Genomic DNA, 13,020 nt, shown 5'->3' with positions numbered 1-13,020 from the left:
CTAACCTTGAACAGAAAAGAACCTTTTCCTTGAATTTACTCTCAAATTACCACTTTCACCTATATAATCAACATTTGGGAAGCAGGAGGGTCCCAGTCTAGGCTACATACGTAATCCTGAGAATCAAAATCCCGAGACAGTTTGCATATTAAGACAACTTTTATTTAAAAATATGTACATTTAAACATCAAGACACAATAAAGTGCTAAAACCAAGAAACAAATATACAATTATGCTTTAATGAATTTTAACCAATATGGTCCACTTTTTAAAGTTAAGAACAGAATAGATCTGTTCAAAGAATGAAATTATACATGTGACTTCCATCCTAGACTCATTCCTGTGATTTTGCATAAGCTTTTAACTACCTTTTACACAGGCAAAAATAAAACCTGATAATGTGATGAAACCTATCCTGGGGCTATTACACTGTATTTGGGGGAAATTTGGCTTTTGTGTTGCTTACCCTTTATTGCCCTTCCTACTCAGACACCATTTACTTGTGTCCTTTAAGAGCTACCTCTGCTTACATATAGCTAGCCTGAGCTCAAGACTCAACCTGGGTAAACTCATGCAAATGAGCAAGAGAAAGGAATGTGATGGTCACGTTTCACTTCACTATAACCCTTATGCTGTTCAGCAGAGCCAATATAAACACTGGGAATGTTAAGACTCTTGCTGTGTCTTCTCATGATCTTAAGAGCACTTGAGAATAGATTTCATTTTAGAAATCCAGTTGTGGTAACCCACCCCCCCCCCCCAAATTATCCCTATTGTTTTCATAGTAGAAAATGTTCTAGCTAGACAATACCCAAATGAGAAGGTCCATTACAAGAATTACTAAAAAAAATAAAATAAATAAATAAATAAAAGAAAAAGAAACTTAAGCTATGTCTAAATAACAATTCTATCCTGAGTTCAATAATATTTTGCATCATGGATTAAGAGGAATATGAAAGAGAAAGATATTTAAGTTGGTTATATACCTTCACTAAAATACCAATGTGATTGCAGGGTCTTCTCCAGAAACAAAAGGAGTTGGAAACGAATCTCATACCCTTAACTGCAAACCAAGAAGATAATTTTAGTTCTTCATTTTAAATATGCTCACCATGCAACAGGATTTTTCAAGCACCCAATGAAAGACTTCACATTATGTAGTGAAATGATGTGTTTTCTAAATACAATAAAAAAAAGTTTATAGTTTAAAAAAAAAAATCTCTGTCGTATTAGGGTGTAAAAGTACTTTCTACTTACCACAGTAGAATCTGGAGATTCCTGACCTGTTAACAGCATTGCTCTTTTAGGGTATGAAAAGTACTATTAACACACAAAGATAGACTTACTGAAATAATACAAATTCATTTCACTCTGGTTTTTCTTTTCTGTAAAATTTGGTTTTATCATATTAAAGATTCTAGTTTTCACAATCTTGAAGTTAGCATGAGGAATAGGCAAGAGATGAGGGTTTAAAAATCTATTTCCACCATATACTTTTTGTATACATTTAGTATAGCACTAAAGTGCCAACTAGTTCTAATTAAAACCACTTCAAGATCTGTTCCAAATTATCCAATACTATTGAAAACAGAAGCCCCATTTTTAAAAGTTCATTAACTAAAGGATCACACAAAATAGAATTTATCAAAGATTTCAAAAAGTTGACCAAAATTTAAATGAAGCAAATTTTTTCCATAGCTAAACCTAAAGACTGAGAAAATGCTACTTGGTATTATATATATACATAGGTTTACTACCTAAAATGCAACTGTACTGTCAGGTATAGCTTGAGGTACTGAGCCAAAATCCTATAAATATTTACATTGCTGGCTTATACCTGTGTAAAAACACTATACAAAAGCTTTAATCAAAATAAATAGTTGACATTTCAGCAAAATTAGTTATCATCTGACATTAAAGAAAGTCATTACTATTTACCATTCTTTTATAAACATCAAATTTTACATATAAAACAGACTTCAATTTGAAGCCCAAGTACAGGTAACAGATGTAAAACTGAAAGGTGCTAACATGAGATAATCTGATTACAATATGTCAAAAAATATATTTCAATTTTCAGATGCTTCAAATGTTATAGGGCCATCATGATTTAAATAAATGGGAAAGAAAAAAATTTCAGAAAGGCCAAGAAACTTGTTTATAACTCATCAATTCACTTTTAAGAAACTGAAAAGTCCACAACAACCTATTTTTTTAAATTACTGTAATTTCTCCTTGAACACATCCTTAACTTAATGGAGATTTCTCTGTATCCAAGTTTTTGTAAGCAGATAAAAAGTAATTTTCATTTTCTTGAGACTGAGTTGATGAAAGGGCATATGGTGTCCCCAGAAACGTCTGATGCGTGAGAACATTAAAATGACTAAACTGATGGGACATTTTTAATTGATTTTGGTAAGCCTGAAAGTCGCTATAGGAATCTTGTTCTGCTGAATTGCTGTTCTCTCCTTCAGAGCATACTCTATCAATAGGAGCTCTCTCTTCACAATCAATTAAATAAGTCTTATCTTCTAATAAATTGTTTTGCACATCAAGAGATGACTGCAATTCAATTTGAATATTCTTTTTTTGATCTGTTCCACTTGATCCTTTGGTCTCTCTCGCCAATATTTCTGAATGAACATTGCTGAATACTTCTATATGTGAGATTTCATCCCCTGAATCCAGAGACATATCCTCTTCATCCTTTTCATCGTTTTCTAAAAGAGCTACATTTAAAAAACAAAAAGCCCTTCTCTATTGTAATACACAATTTGTTTAGTTATTAATTATACACTACTCACACAATATAGTGCGTCAGGATCTGCAAAGTCCACAATCCCTTAAAGCTTGGTCTTCTGCCACAAGGTCACTTAGTCACAACACTCACACTAGGTGTGAGTGTCCAGATAATCCGATGCTAAAAGCTTCTGCGAAATGTGTTCACGTTTAATGTTGGGAAATCCCAACTCCCAGCTCCAAAGGGGTTAATGTCAAAACAGCATCTAAAGTTATACGGTAATTCAGTATTTCATAAAACAAATATAAAATAAAACTTCTGACATGTAGCTGCACTGAATTACTAAACTCATTAGCTCTACTGAATCCTTAGTAATCTCTGCTTTTCACCAAGAATAATTTAAGAACAGCTTTTATTTTAAAGTCTGGAACCAAGCATAGGCCATCTCACAGAAGACTGAAGGTAAGATATTCTCATTACTTAAGATATTAAACTAGCACATACATCTAAAGACCTTTGTAGCCCAACAATCCCTCTATCTGGCTTAAGGAGAACTCACAGCAAACAGCAGGCAATAAAGCTTATGTAAGAATATGCTGTTCACAGTACAGACTAATGAATATATAGCCTATACAGTAACAAACAATTTGTACTATGGTATAATAAAATGAGCAGATACATACTAAGTTCTACATGATGTCTGTTGATACGGAGGTAAATGGTTTCAAATAAACATTTCATTATTGGATAAACAAAACCATTCCTCATTCTGCCTCACCTAAAGAAAATGAAAACTACTGGAAAGTTACCTGACTGTGACTCAAGATTCTCATTAGCACCAAGTGGTGGCGGCGGCGGCGGTGGCGGCGGCAGTGGCGGCGGCAGCAGACTTTCTTCTGTGACTGAGTTGTGATAGCCCACAAGACTTGTAAAGTTTTCCATAAAGTCTTCAGCACTTGCAACTACAATTCCATTATCTGTATAACTGGAAACCATCTTGATATTCTTCTCTAAATTAAAAAAGGGAAATGTACATAAACTGATACCTGCTCTCAACAAAACCTTTTCCACTGTATATTCAAAACTGTGACGTAGTGCCCACCCCAGGCCCTTTCCTGTTCTCAGCAAGAGCATGCTCCTACCTGTTAGAAAGACTATGTGTCGCTGCTGTATGTTCTGAGCCTGAAGCCTAATAAGGCAGTCCATTTCTGGAGCATTTCTAGTTTGTGAATCACAGCTGTGATAAGACAAAATCTCAACCAGATGTTTCTTCTGATACACATTCAGAAGAGTCAGCAGACTTAGAGCTTTTGTGTTCATTCTGTGAGAGTAAGCAGAGTTCAGAACCTGAATACTGGCAATTTTTTTCTTAATTAACCATTAAAGCTGCTTAGCTTACTATTTGGTATAAGAATGTTGGTTAGGAGAGAAGGAAAACAGGAATTATGCATCTGACAAGCATGTTTTTTTGAGGAGGGTCTTGCAATGCAGGCTAAAACCTGAACCAGTCATTCTATTAATTTTAGTTTTATTAATTTTAAAACTTTAAGGACATAAAAGAACAAAAAAAAAAGTTGGGCCCAGTGACACAGGTCTATATAACTTCAGGAGGTGAACAGACTAGGCTACACTGTCTCAAGTACAAATAGAGTATAACTCTTCCTAACACAACACATGGCTTTTAAGCTATTATTTATAATACTACATAAAGGTAAAATCTGGTAGAGGCAATTAATTGTACATAAAGGAAGATGGGGGTCACATTACTAAGCCTGCAGAAAATATAAAACTTTGGGTCTTGGTGTTATGTTCTATACTATATATGAGGTCAAGATTTGCCCTTGTTTCATAGGATGTAAAAAAGACAAGTCTAAAGAAGGATAGTATTAGGTAGGTATGGTGTACTTTTTGTTGTTGTTTTTCGAGACAGGGTTTCTCTGTATAGCCCTGCCTGTCTCAGAAATCTGCCTGCTCTGCCTCCCAAGTGCTAGAATTAAAAGGTGTGTGCTACCACCACCTGGCAGTGTTGTACTTTTTTTAACTCCAGCATTCAAAAGGCTATACATAACTGAACACTGGAATTATTTAACCCTGAATTTCCTGAAGACTGTCACAGAATGTCAATAGGTGTTAATGGCAATGAAAAACCTGTGACCTAGAACCACTTCTGGTGGTATATGCCTATAAAGCACTTTGGAAGCAGAGGCAGAAGGATGCCCATGTCTATAAGGCTAGCTTGGTCTACAAAGTGGATAGTAGCTGGCTGGAATTGTACAGCAAGAGGTCTATGTAACAGGGAAAAAATTAACTTACAAAAAGAAATTACTAAAAAAAAAAATGGCTCAGTGAATAAGAACACTTGCTCTTCAAGAATGTACAACAGAGTTGTTTACCCAAAACTTGCACAAAATCAAGCCAGTCAAAATTACAGCCTAGATGGGAAAGATACTTAGGAGGCTCCATCCCTAGGCAAGGAACAACTGACAGCTGAAGAGGGTCTGGTACGAAGTGTCAATTTTCTTCAATTAAATGTCAGCCCTAGTAGGATGCCTATGTTGCAGTGGGGAAAAAAAGAGGACATGAACTTGGATATGGTAAGGGCTTCGGAAGGCCCTGAGAAGAGTTGGGTGAGGAGTAGATATGACTAAAATGCATTGTGTATATATATATTACCAGAGTCAATTGATATATTTTTAAAAGGCTTGAAATTGTAGCTCGTAGTGTTTCCAGTCTAGCACTATTTTTTAAAAAGGCAGAAAAAATTTTAATCCTTGTGATTATACAGATTATAAGCAATTCTAACTATTTGAGAACTTCACCAAATTGTCTATGTCAACAAGAATACCACTTCTTTCTTAAAGAGAATGGAATAATTCAGTATTACATCCATTTATTATCTGTTGACATATGTGAAAACTTCACAATCCACAAATTTAGGAAAAGGAAAAATAGTTGTATGAGCACAGTGTTAAAAATCAACAATTATTCAATACTTTCTTACCGGCCCAGTTCCTTTAGTTTCTTCTGGAATTTACAGTGGATTTTCCATTGCCATTTCCCCTCTGGAGTACTAAGTTCTTCAAGGAATGTCAAAAAAATTTTAAGGCTCTCTGTTAGAGGCAATGAAATTCAGTTTTTAAAGTTACTATTAAATATTTTGGAAGAAGTGCTTGTTTGTATTTATATAGACTTATCTATTTTCCTATTTACTATGACTTATCTTACTCTGAGGGGAAACTTAAAACTATAACAGCTACAAACAACCCAGTATCAATACCACTACCAGAGGAATCCAAGTGCCACAGCAGGTAGTATAGACCAGATGTACATGAAAGCATTTATATAGAAGATAGAATAGAGAAGAACTGTAACGTAGCAGAGGTTCAGGAAAATACAGAAATAAGCCAGTTCCCCATTACAATAAGTAGTAAGTAATTTTTTAATTTCATAATTTCCCATGAAAACCTACAGCAACCACACCCCAGGAATCACATGCTGAATATACTCATTCTTACCAATTGTGACAACCTCTGGATTTAGAATTGATTCATCAGATACAATAAAGCCACCCGATACAAATAACTCATTGTATGTATGATTTTTAACATCATCCAGACTATCAACACCAGCAAAACTAACACATGGGAGCTTCTTTAAAGTCACCAAGCCAGGTACCTGTTAAATACCAAAGAAAACCAGAAAAAAGATGGATAAATATATCTAAATATAGATTTACCTAAGAATAAAGTCTTAAAAAAATTCAGTATTGGAAAGTCACACAATATTTTAAGTATTACTTCACAGTAGTATAAACTAACATTTATGAACAAAATACTAAGGAGTTTACATTAGGCTGAAAACACAAAATGGATAAAATGCTAATATATATCTAACCCATAAACAGCCAGAATTCAAACCTAGGAACTGGGTGTGGTGGCACATATCTGTATCATACCACTTGAGATACAGAGGAGGTCAGCCTAGGCTACATAGCTGGAGTCTTTCTAGGCTATACACGATACTGACTCAAAAAGATGGGGTGGGAAGAGAACGTAGAGTGCAAGAATAGTAGTGAAGAGGCTAGTCTGAGGCAAGCTCCAAAGATCAGGATAGCATAGCTCAAATCCAAAAGGTTTGTCCACATAGTCAAATATAGGTAACAGTACAAAGAGTTAACAGAACACTCTTACCTCTAGATTTAAGAATCCAGCACATCTTAACTAATTTGAATGACAGGGAAGATTCTTTTTTTGTTTTTGTTGGTTTTTTTTTTTTTTTTTTTTTGGTTTTTCGAGACAGGGTTTCTCTGTGTAGCCCTGGCTGTCCTGGAACTCACTGTGTAGTAGACCAGGCTGGCCTTGAACTCAGAAATCCGCCTGCCTCTGCCTCCCAAGTGCTGGGATTAAAGGTGTGAGCCACCACTGCCCGGTTTTTTTCTTTTCTTTTCTTTCTTTCTTTTTTTAGATTCTTAACATATAGTAACTTAAATGTTTTGCAAATACACAATTCTCACAAGCTGGTTCCTGGACAGGTACTTAGGAATTTATCTCTATCTTAAAAACAAAATCTTTGTTCTCAGAAAAAGACTTAACAATGAGATAGTTTTAGAAAACAAAATAGTGAACTGGACTTTGTCTACCTTGTGAATGAAACCTGCAATGTCTTCATTTTGAATAATAATCAATAGTTTATCCAAGTTTGATCTTCTTTCCAAAAACTGATCCGGATGACATTCTGTATTGCCTAATTTGGTAAGATACTCCTGTCAAAAAAAAAAGACAAACAACTAAGTCAACATTAACAAACTTTCTGGCAAACATCAATTTATCATGAAAAATGCAATATAAGCTGATAAACTATACCTAGGACACTATGAACTTTTACTTTAAAAGACCATAGAGGCCATCATATCCATTCTTACGATTTGAACAGACAGTTTCACAATGTTAGAAAGCATATTTAATAAAGCTTAACTGCTGTTAGGACAATGGGCTAGTCCAGACTCCTGACCCACAGACCTGCACTGTGATAGTAAACTCAGGACACCCCCACTGACCTCCAGTATGGTAAATCTAGGACCGTATATTAGCTACCCCCTTGTCTCCTGTTTTCTTTCCTTAGGCTGGCTTAGGTATTTGGGATATTATTACCAGAAATACTTTCTTTCAGAGCACACGTTTGACCACTGAAGATCATTTAATCCAAAAGGAATTCATGTGACATTTTTATTATGAGCAATGGTATTCACAACTAATTTTACCATTTCTGCCAAATTTACATCTTCAAACACAGCAGCCTCAACCATTTAGCATTTCATTCAATGTTGGTAATATACTACTACCTTTCATAGGACATAGATAGTAAACCCTTGAGTTCCCTTATACTTTGCCTCCTGGTAAAACCCTTAGCCCTGAAGCAAACTGATCCTGGAGGAGACATTCTTCACTCCACAGACATCTGAGATAAATTTTTCTCAACTGTAGCAGAGCTGGTCAAATAGCATAATAAAAACCTAGGTTGCTTGACAAGTTGTCTACCACTCATCAAGACATTTTTGTATAACTAATATAAAGTACATTTTCCACAATGATTTTTGCCTTCAACTCTGAAATTTTTAGAAAGATCTCATATTACCTTAGTTTATTAATGAAAAGGTAAATTATCTGACAGGAGTGACTGCTGGCAACTGTCATATTTTTACATTAAAAAAAACTTCATAATTGAAATTATTCTGGGTACTACTGTTTAACTTAAAAAAACAGACTAAGAAATACTTCGAAGTTTAAATTGTTATTAATAATCTTTTACTCTAACAATTTTGCAAGAAAACTGCCAGTAGATACTGACTAAAAGAATTAAAGTGCCCTTCCAGGAGCACCCCTGAAGCAGGGTCAGGTGGATCTCTTGAGTTTGAGGCCAACCTTGTCTATATATGAGTTCCAGTATAGCCATGGTGAAACCCTCTTTAAAAGAACAACAAAAAACAATGTTCCAATCTAATTGTTTACAAAATATATAATTTAATCTCTTACTCTATGTAAATAATGATAACATGCTATAATTCAAAACTCCATCCATAGAGAATTATATTTCCTACCTCCTCACTATAGATGTCCCTTGGGTGTTTAACAATCCATCTTTTAAAGGGAGAATTACACTGAACACATTACATCAGTGTTTAGCTTTAACTCTCACCCAGCACTATACTAGCATACAGCTATGGACAGACTTCTGTGTCTGACAAACTGGAGAAACTCTCCATTCAGTCACACAGGACAATAACCTTCCTAACAAAACGAAAGGAAAGCACAATAGTGGTATGCATCCTTTTTCATTTCAAAGCTCTTTGTGTATTACTTGGAATATGACATCAAACAAGCTAACATGAGACACCTTATAAAAGATAAAAGGATTAATTTGTCATCAATATGAGTTTCTGAACTATTTTGTTTGAAGTCATTTTCAATCTCTCTGCTTCCTCTAACAAAACAGACAGAAACTTGTCACAGAAAATAAATTCCATAAATAGGAACAAGTAGTTACTTCAAAACCCAAAGACCAAATACCTGAAATGGTAGTCTATAGTTATGGGAATCTTTTGAAACCATCACACTTTCTGATCTTTAAGAGCTCTGAAACGGTCAAGATATCAAAGAAATGACAAATGTATTATGATGCCATTTCTGAACAGGTTTTTTCATTGGACTGATAAAACCCCTTATGAGATGAACAGCAGAACTTTAATAACCTCTCTGTAATTTTCCTTCTCATTCATAAAAAAACAAGTAAACATGGCCTTATTTTAATTAAATCTCTAAATAAAAGGCTAGCAAGATGATTCAACAGGTAAAAAGTACTTGCTACCAAGCCTAAATACATGAGTTAATTAATCCCCAGGGACCACTTAGTAGTGAGAATTGATTCTCACAAACTATCCTAGGACTTCCATACAAGCACCATATAGTACTCTCCAATAAAAATAACAAAAACTAAATTAAGTAAATGTGAGTTTGATCAGAGGTTTCTTCCTTATTCCCATGATAGTAGGGATCAAAGTTACTTAGCTATAGCCACAGGAGGCCCTTATATGTATACATCCAAACAATCTAAAATTCAACAATAAAGAGTCTGACACCAACAATATTGAGATCATAGGTCCTATGTTTAGTTCAATGCACTATTATTCAATTATGAATTACTAAATTCAGAAAAAATATTATGGCCACTTTTAAAATTCAATTTTGCAGAGTTCAGACCATCGATTATATATAGCACTATGATTACCTTCTCATTAGTTACCTTTATTTCTTTGCAAAGCACACTCTCCTCTTCTTCATGAATGTAAAATTTCACAGTATTTTTCTGGACATCTTTCATGATTTTAACCAAACTATTAAATACTTCAGGTTCTAACTGGCTTATAAAATTTGAAAGTGCTGGTTGTGCAGAAATGGTTATATCATTGGGTGATTTTGTTATTTCTTTTTCTGTGGGTTCCAGGACAGTATCACCAGGTACAGTGTGATCAGAAGTCAATATTAACTCTTTGCAGTGGTGCAGCTGATTCATTTCTACTTCCATTGAAGAGGAATACTGTTCTTTAGAGCTGTTATCTTTTAAATGTTCAGAACAGAGTGGTTCAAAAAAGTCTTTACTGTTGAAGTCACTTGAGGAAATTGATACAACATGCCTTCCCAGAGAATTCAATGCTGTTGTAGTATGAGAATGGTTAGGGCTTACTACTGATGGCAAATTCACACTCTTAGCTGATGCTTTAATAACAACAGTACTTAGTTTTTCGTGCAAACCATCTACAAATTCCTGTACACCAGCTTTAGAAGTCTTAGAATATGTAAACTCAGAAAAGCGATTCATCTTCTCTTGTGGGGAAAAGATAGGTGTGGAAACTGTCCTAACATATGAAACATTCTTCTGCTTCAAAACCGCTTCTATCTTTCTAGAGAAGAGATGAAACTCTGCTAACACTGTATTCTCTGTAGTCTCGCTCACTGTAGGAAGCTCTGCTGCTGGCACACACTGCTCTTCCACTGTCATCACCTGAGCTGCTACTGTGTCCTCTTCAGTGGTACCTTTTACAGTATCTGTAGATGGAGAGGATGGAAACTGGTAATCACAGCTTCTTTCTCTATTGATGACCCGGGGATCATTAGGAAAGGCCTCCGCTGGTGGCAGGCACACCAGCTGTTCTCCTGGTGATTTCATTCCTATACAAGAAGAGTTTATTGTAAGAGCAATCCAAATGGGTAGCATTAAAAAACAAACAAACAAACAAACAAACAAAAAACTCAGTTAAAAACACATCAGCTCAGATATATATTTAAAAATATCCACTGTTTTAAATTTAAAACTTCAAAAGCTGTGTAAACCCCATGTCCTATCTGCTCTACTTATAGGCTATGCCTTGGATTTCAGTAACAATGCTGAAAGTTTCTTCCAAGTGTTCAAAAGTGCCTCTTTAAGATTTAAAAACAACAAAAATAAAAACAAAAACCAAAACCCACCAATGCCTGACTGGCATACACAAATGTTAAGTCACTTCTATTCTTGCTTTTCTACCATTCTATCCATCTGATGTTAGCAGACTATTATAACTGCTGTATTCCATGGCCAAGTAATGACAATGCTGTGTTGGTTTAAGAATGGAATCTAAGGCAACTGGAAGAAAGCCCAAAAGAAATATTGCAGCGTTTAAGATCTTAGAAAATTAACTACCTATTTTTAGGCTGGTTCTCACATGTAGGTTGGCTAACGGATCACCTACAGCCTACCAGACTCATTCTGTCAGGAAAGAAAGGCTCAACAAAATAGGAATTGAACATATTTCATAGCTGCATTGACTAGTACCTTTGATAATGCCCTCAGATATTTTCATTTAATTTGTAAATAATTCCATTAACAAACAGGACAGCTACTACAAATTTTGGATTACAAAGTCTTTGTGTAACCCAATGGTAATGAGACTACAACTTTTGACTTGTAAGTGGCTCAGTCTATGAGATCATACTGTTGTTTTCCCCACAAACCTTAAATTCAAATATGAGTAAGTTTTTAAAACTACTTTTCAAAACAAGCACCCTAAGTCTATTTTTAAAAATAAGAGGAAAATATATTTAACATTGATTTATAGTTATATGGTTTTAAAAATAAGTCAAGAGATCTTTGCCTAAAGATTTATCAACACAATTATGATTGAAAAATGAAAAAAATTTCCGTAAGTCTTAGCTAACATGATTTCCTAACATATCACTACTATAGTATAGAAAATGGTGACTCTAAATCAGAAAGTACATTTATAAATTTTCAAACCTATAGTACCTACAAGTGAATTTACAATCCAAGTTTATGCTCAGATGTAGCTGTGCATTCTTTCTACAAAAAAAATTCCATTTTTATTATCCCCAACTTGCACTTTTTTCACTGTCATGAACACTGCATTCAGTTACTGCAAAAACACTTACAGAGCAAGAAAAGCAGGCACAAATGTCAAAACAAGAAGGCAAGCAAAACATCCAATTTGTCAACAATTAAAACATACAGAAATATAAAGCTCAAGTTCTTTAAGACTGAGGAATACTGGATGTTCTACACTTAAAATTTACAACATTGAAAATGCAGTTAAAATGCATATAAAATATATAAACAGGTATATAAGAAGTTGGCAACCAATACTTGACCTATTGAGGGCAAAGTAAACATACTTAATACTTTTTTTTTGTTTTTTAACCCCCAACCCCATTCTCCTTTGTTTTATGAGGTGGGGTCAGGATAGCTTTGAACTCATAAATCTTCTTGCCCCGGTATCCTGAGTACTAGGTAAACTGAGAGCAACTATTTTGATTATAATAATAAGTTTTAAAAATATAGGTAGTTTTCAATACATTTATGACTATATATACTTGTATGTCTTTAACACATGTTTGAAATAAGAGCTAGGCTTGAGCCACCATATCACTTGGGTGAGGAACCATCAAGATAAGATTTTAGACATTTAAAAAAAATTAAATGTATCTTAAGTATCTACGTAAAGTTTTCCATATTAAAAATTTCTAGGGGCAAGCCAAAAATGGAGCACACATCTTTAATCTTAGCACTTGGGAGACAGAGGCAGGCAAATCTGTGAGTTCAAGGCCAGCCTTATCTACATAACTAGTTCAAAGACAGCCAGGGCTACACTGGGTAACCTACCTTATACAGGGTTTCAATAATAATAGTAACAATGATAACAACCATAATAATTTTAGAGAGATAGTCAGTGGGTA

At 34.6% G+C, this 13,020-nt stretch overlaps 2 protein-coding genes across 6 annotated transcripts in view; one reads left to right on the top strand and one right to left on the bottom strand.

Annotated features, from left to right (window-relative positions):
* Positions 1-2,328, top strand: part of Ccdc66 (coiled-coil domain containing 66) — a 34,222-nt gene extending 31,894 nt beyond the window's left edge. For both annotated transcript variants that reach the window (XM_034497075.2, XM_076931309.1), the window contains one exon: positions 1,015-2,328. In XM_034497075.2, the coding sequence (XP_034352966.1) occupies positions 1,015-1,101 (87 nt within the window). In that variant the 3' untranslated portion in view covers positions 1,102-2,328. The remainder of the gene's footprint in view (positions 1-1,014) is intronic.
* Tasor (transcription activation suppressor) overlaps positions 141-13,020 on the bottom strand; it is a 49,088-nt gene continuing 36,208 nt past the window's right edge. For 2 of the 4 annotated variants that reach the window (XM_034497071.2, XM_034497073.2), the window contains 7 exons: positions 10,040-10,965; positions 7,380-7,502; positions 6,256-6,415; positions 5,742-5,850; positions 3,883-4,061; positions 3,550-3,750; positions 141-2,729 (listed from right to left, as the gene is read on the bottom strand). In XM_034497071.2, coding sequence (XP_034352962.1) covers positions 2,248-2,729; positions 3,550-3,750; positions 3,883-4,061; positions 5,742-5,850; positions 6,256-6,415; positions 7,380-7,502; positions 10,040-10,965 — 2,180 coding nt within the window. In that variant the 3' untranslated portion in view covers positions 141-2,247. Of the gene's footprint in view, positions 3,006-3,549; positions 3,751-3,882; positions 4,062-5,741; positions 5,851-6,255; positions 6,416-7,379; positions 7,503-10,039; positions 10,966-13,020 lie in introns of all 4 variants that reach the window. The other 2 variants (XM_034497074.2, XM_076931308.1) reach the window with 1 other exon arrangement.

This window comes from Arvicanthis niloticus, chromosome 3, assembly GCF_011762505.2.
Source record: "Arvicanthis niloticus isolate mArvNil1 chromosome 3, mArvNil1.pat.X, whole genome shotgun sequence".
In the NCBI taxonomy this organism is placed as follows: Eukaryota; Metazoa; Chordata; class Mammalia; order Rodentia; family Muridae; genus Arvicanthis; species Arvicanthis niloticus.
Note: the sequence above shows the minus strand (reverse complement) of the source record. Positions and strands in the feature narration are given on the sequence as shown.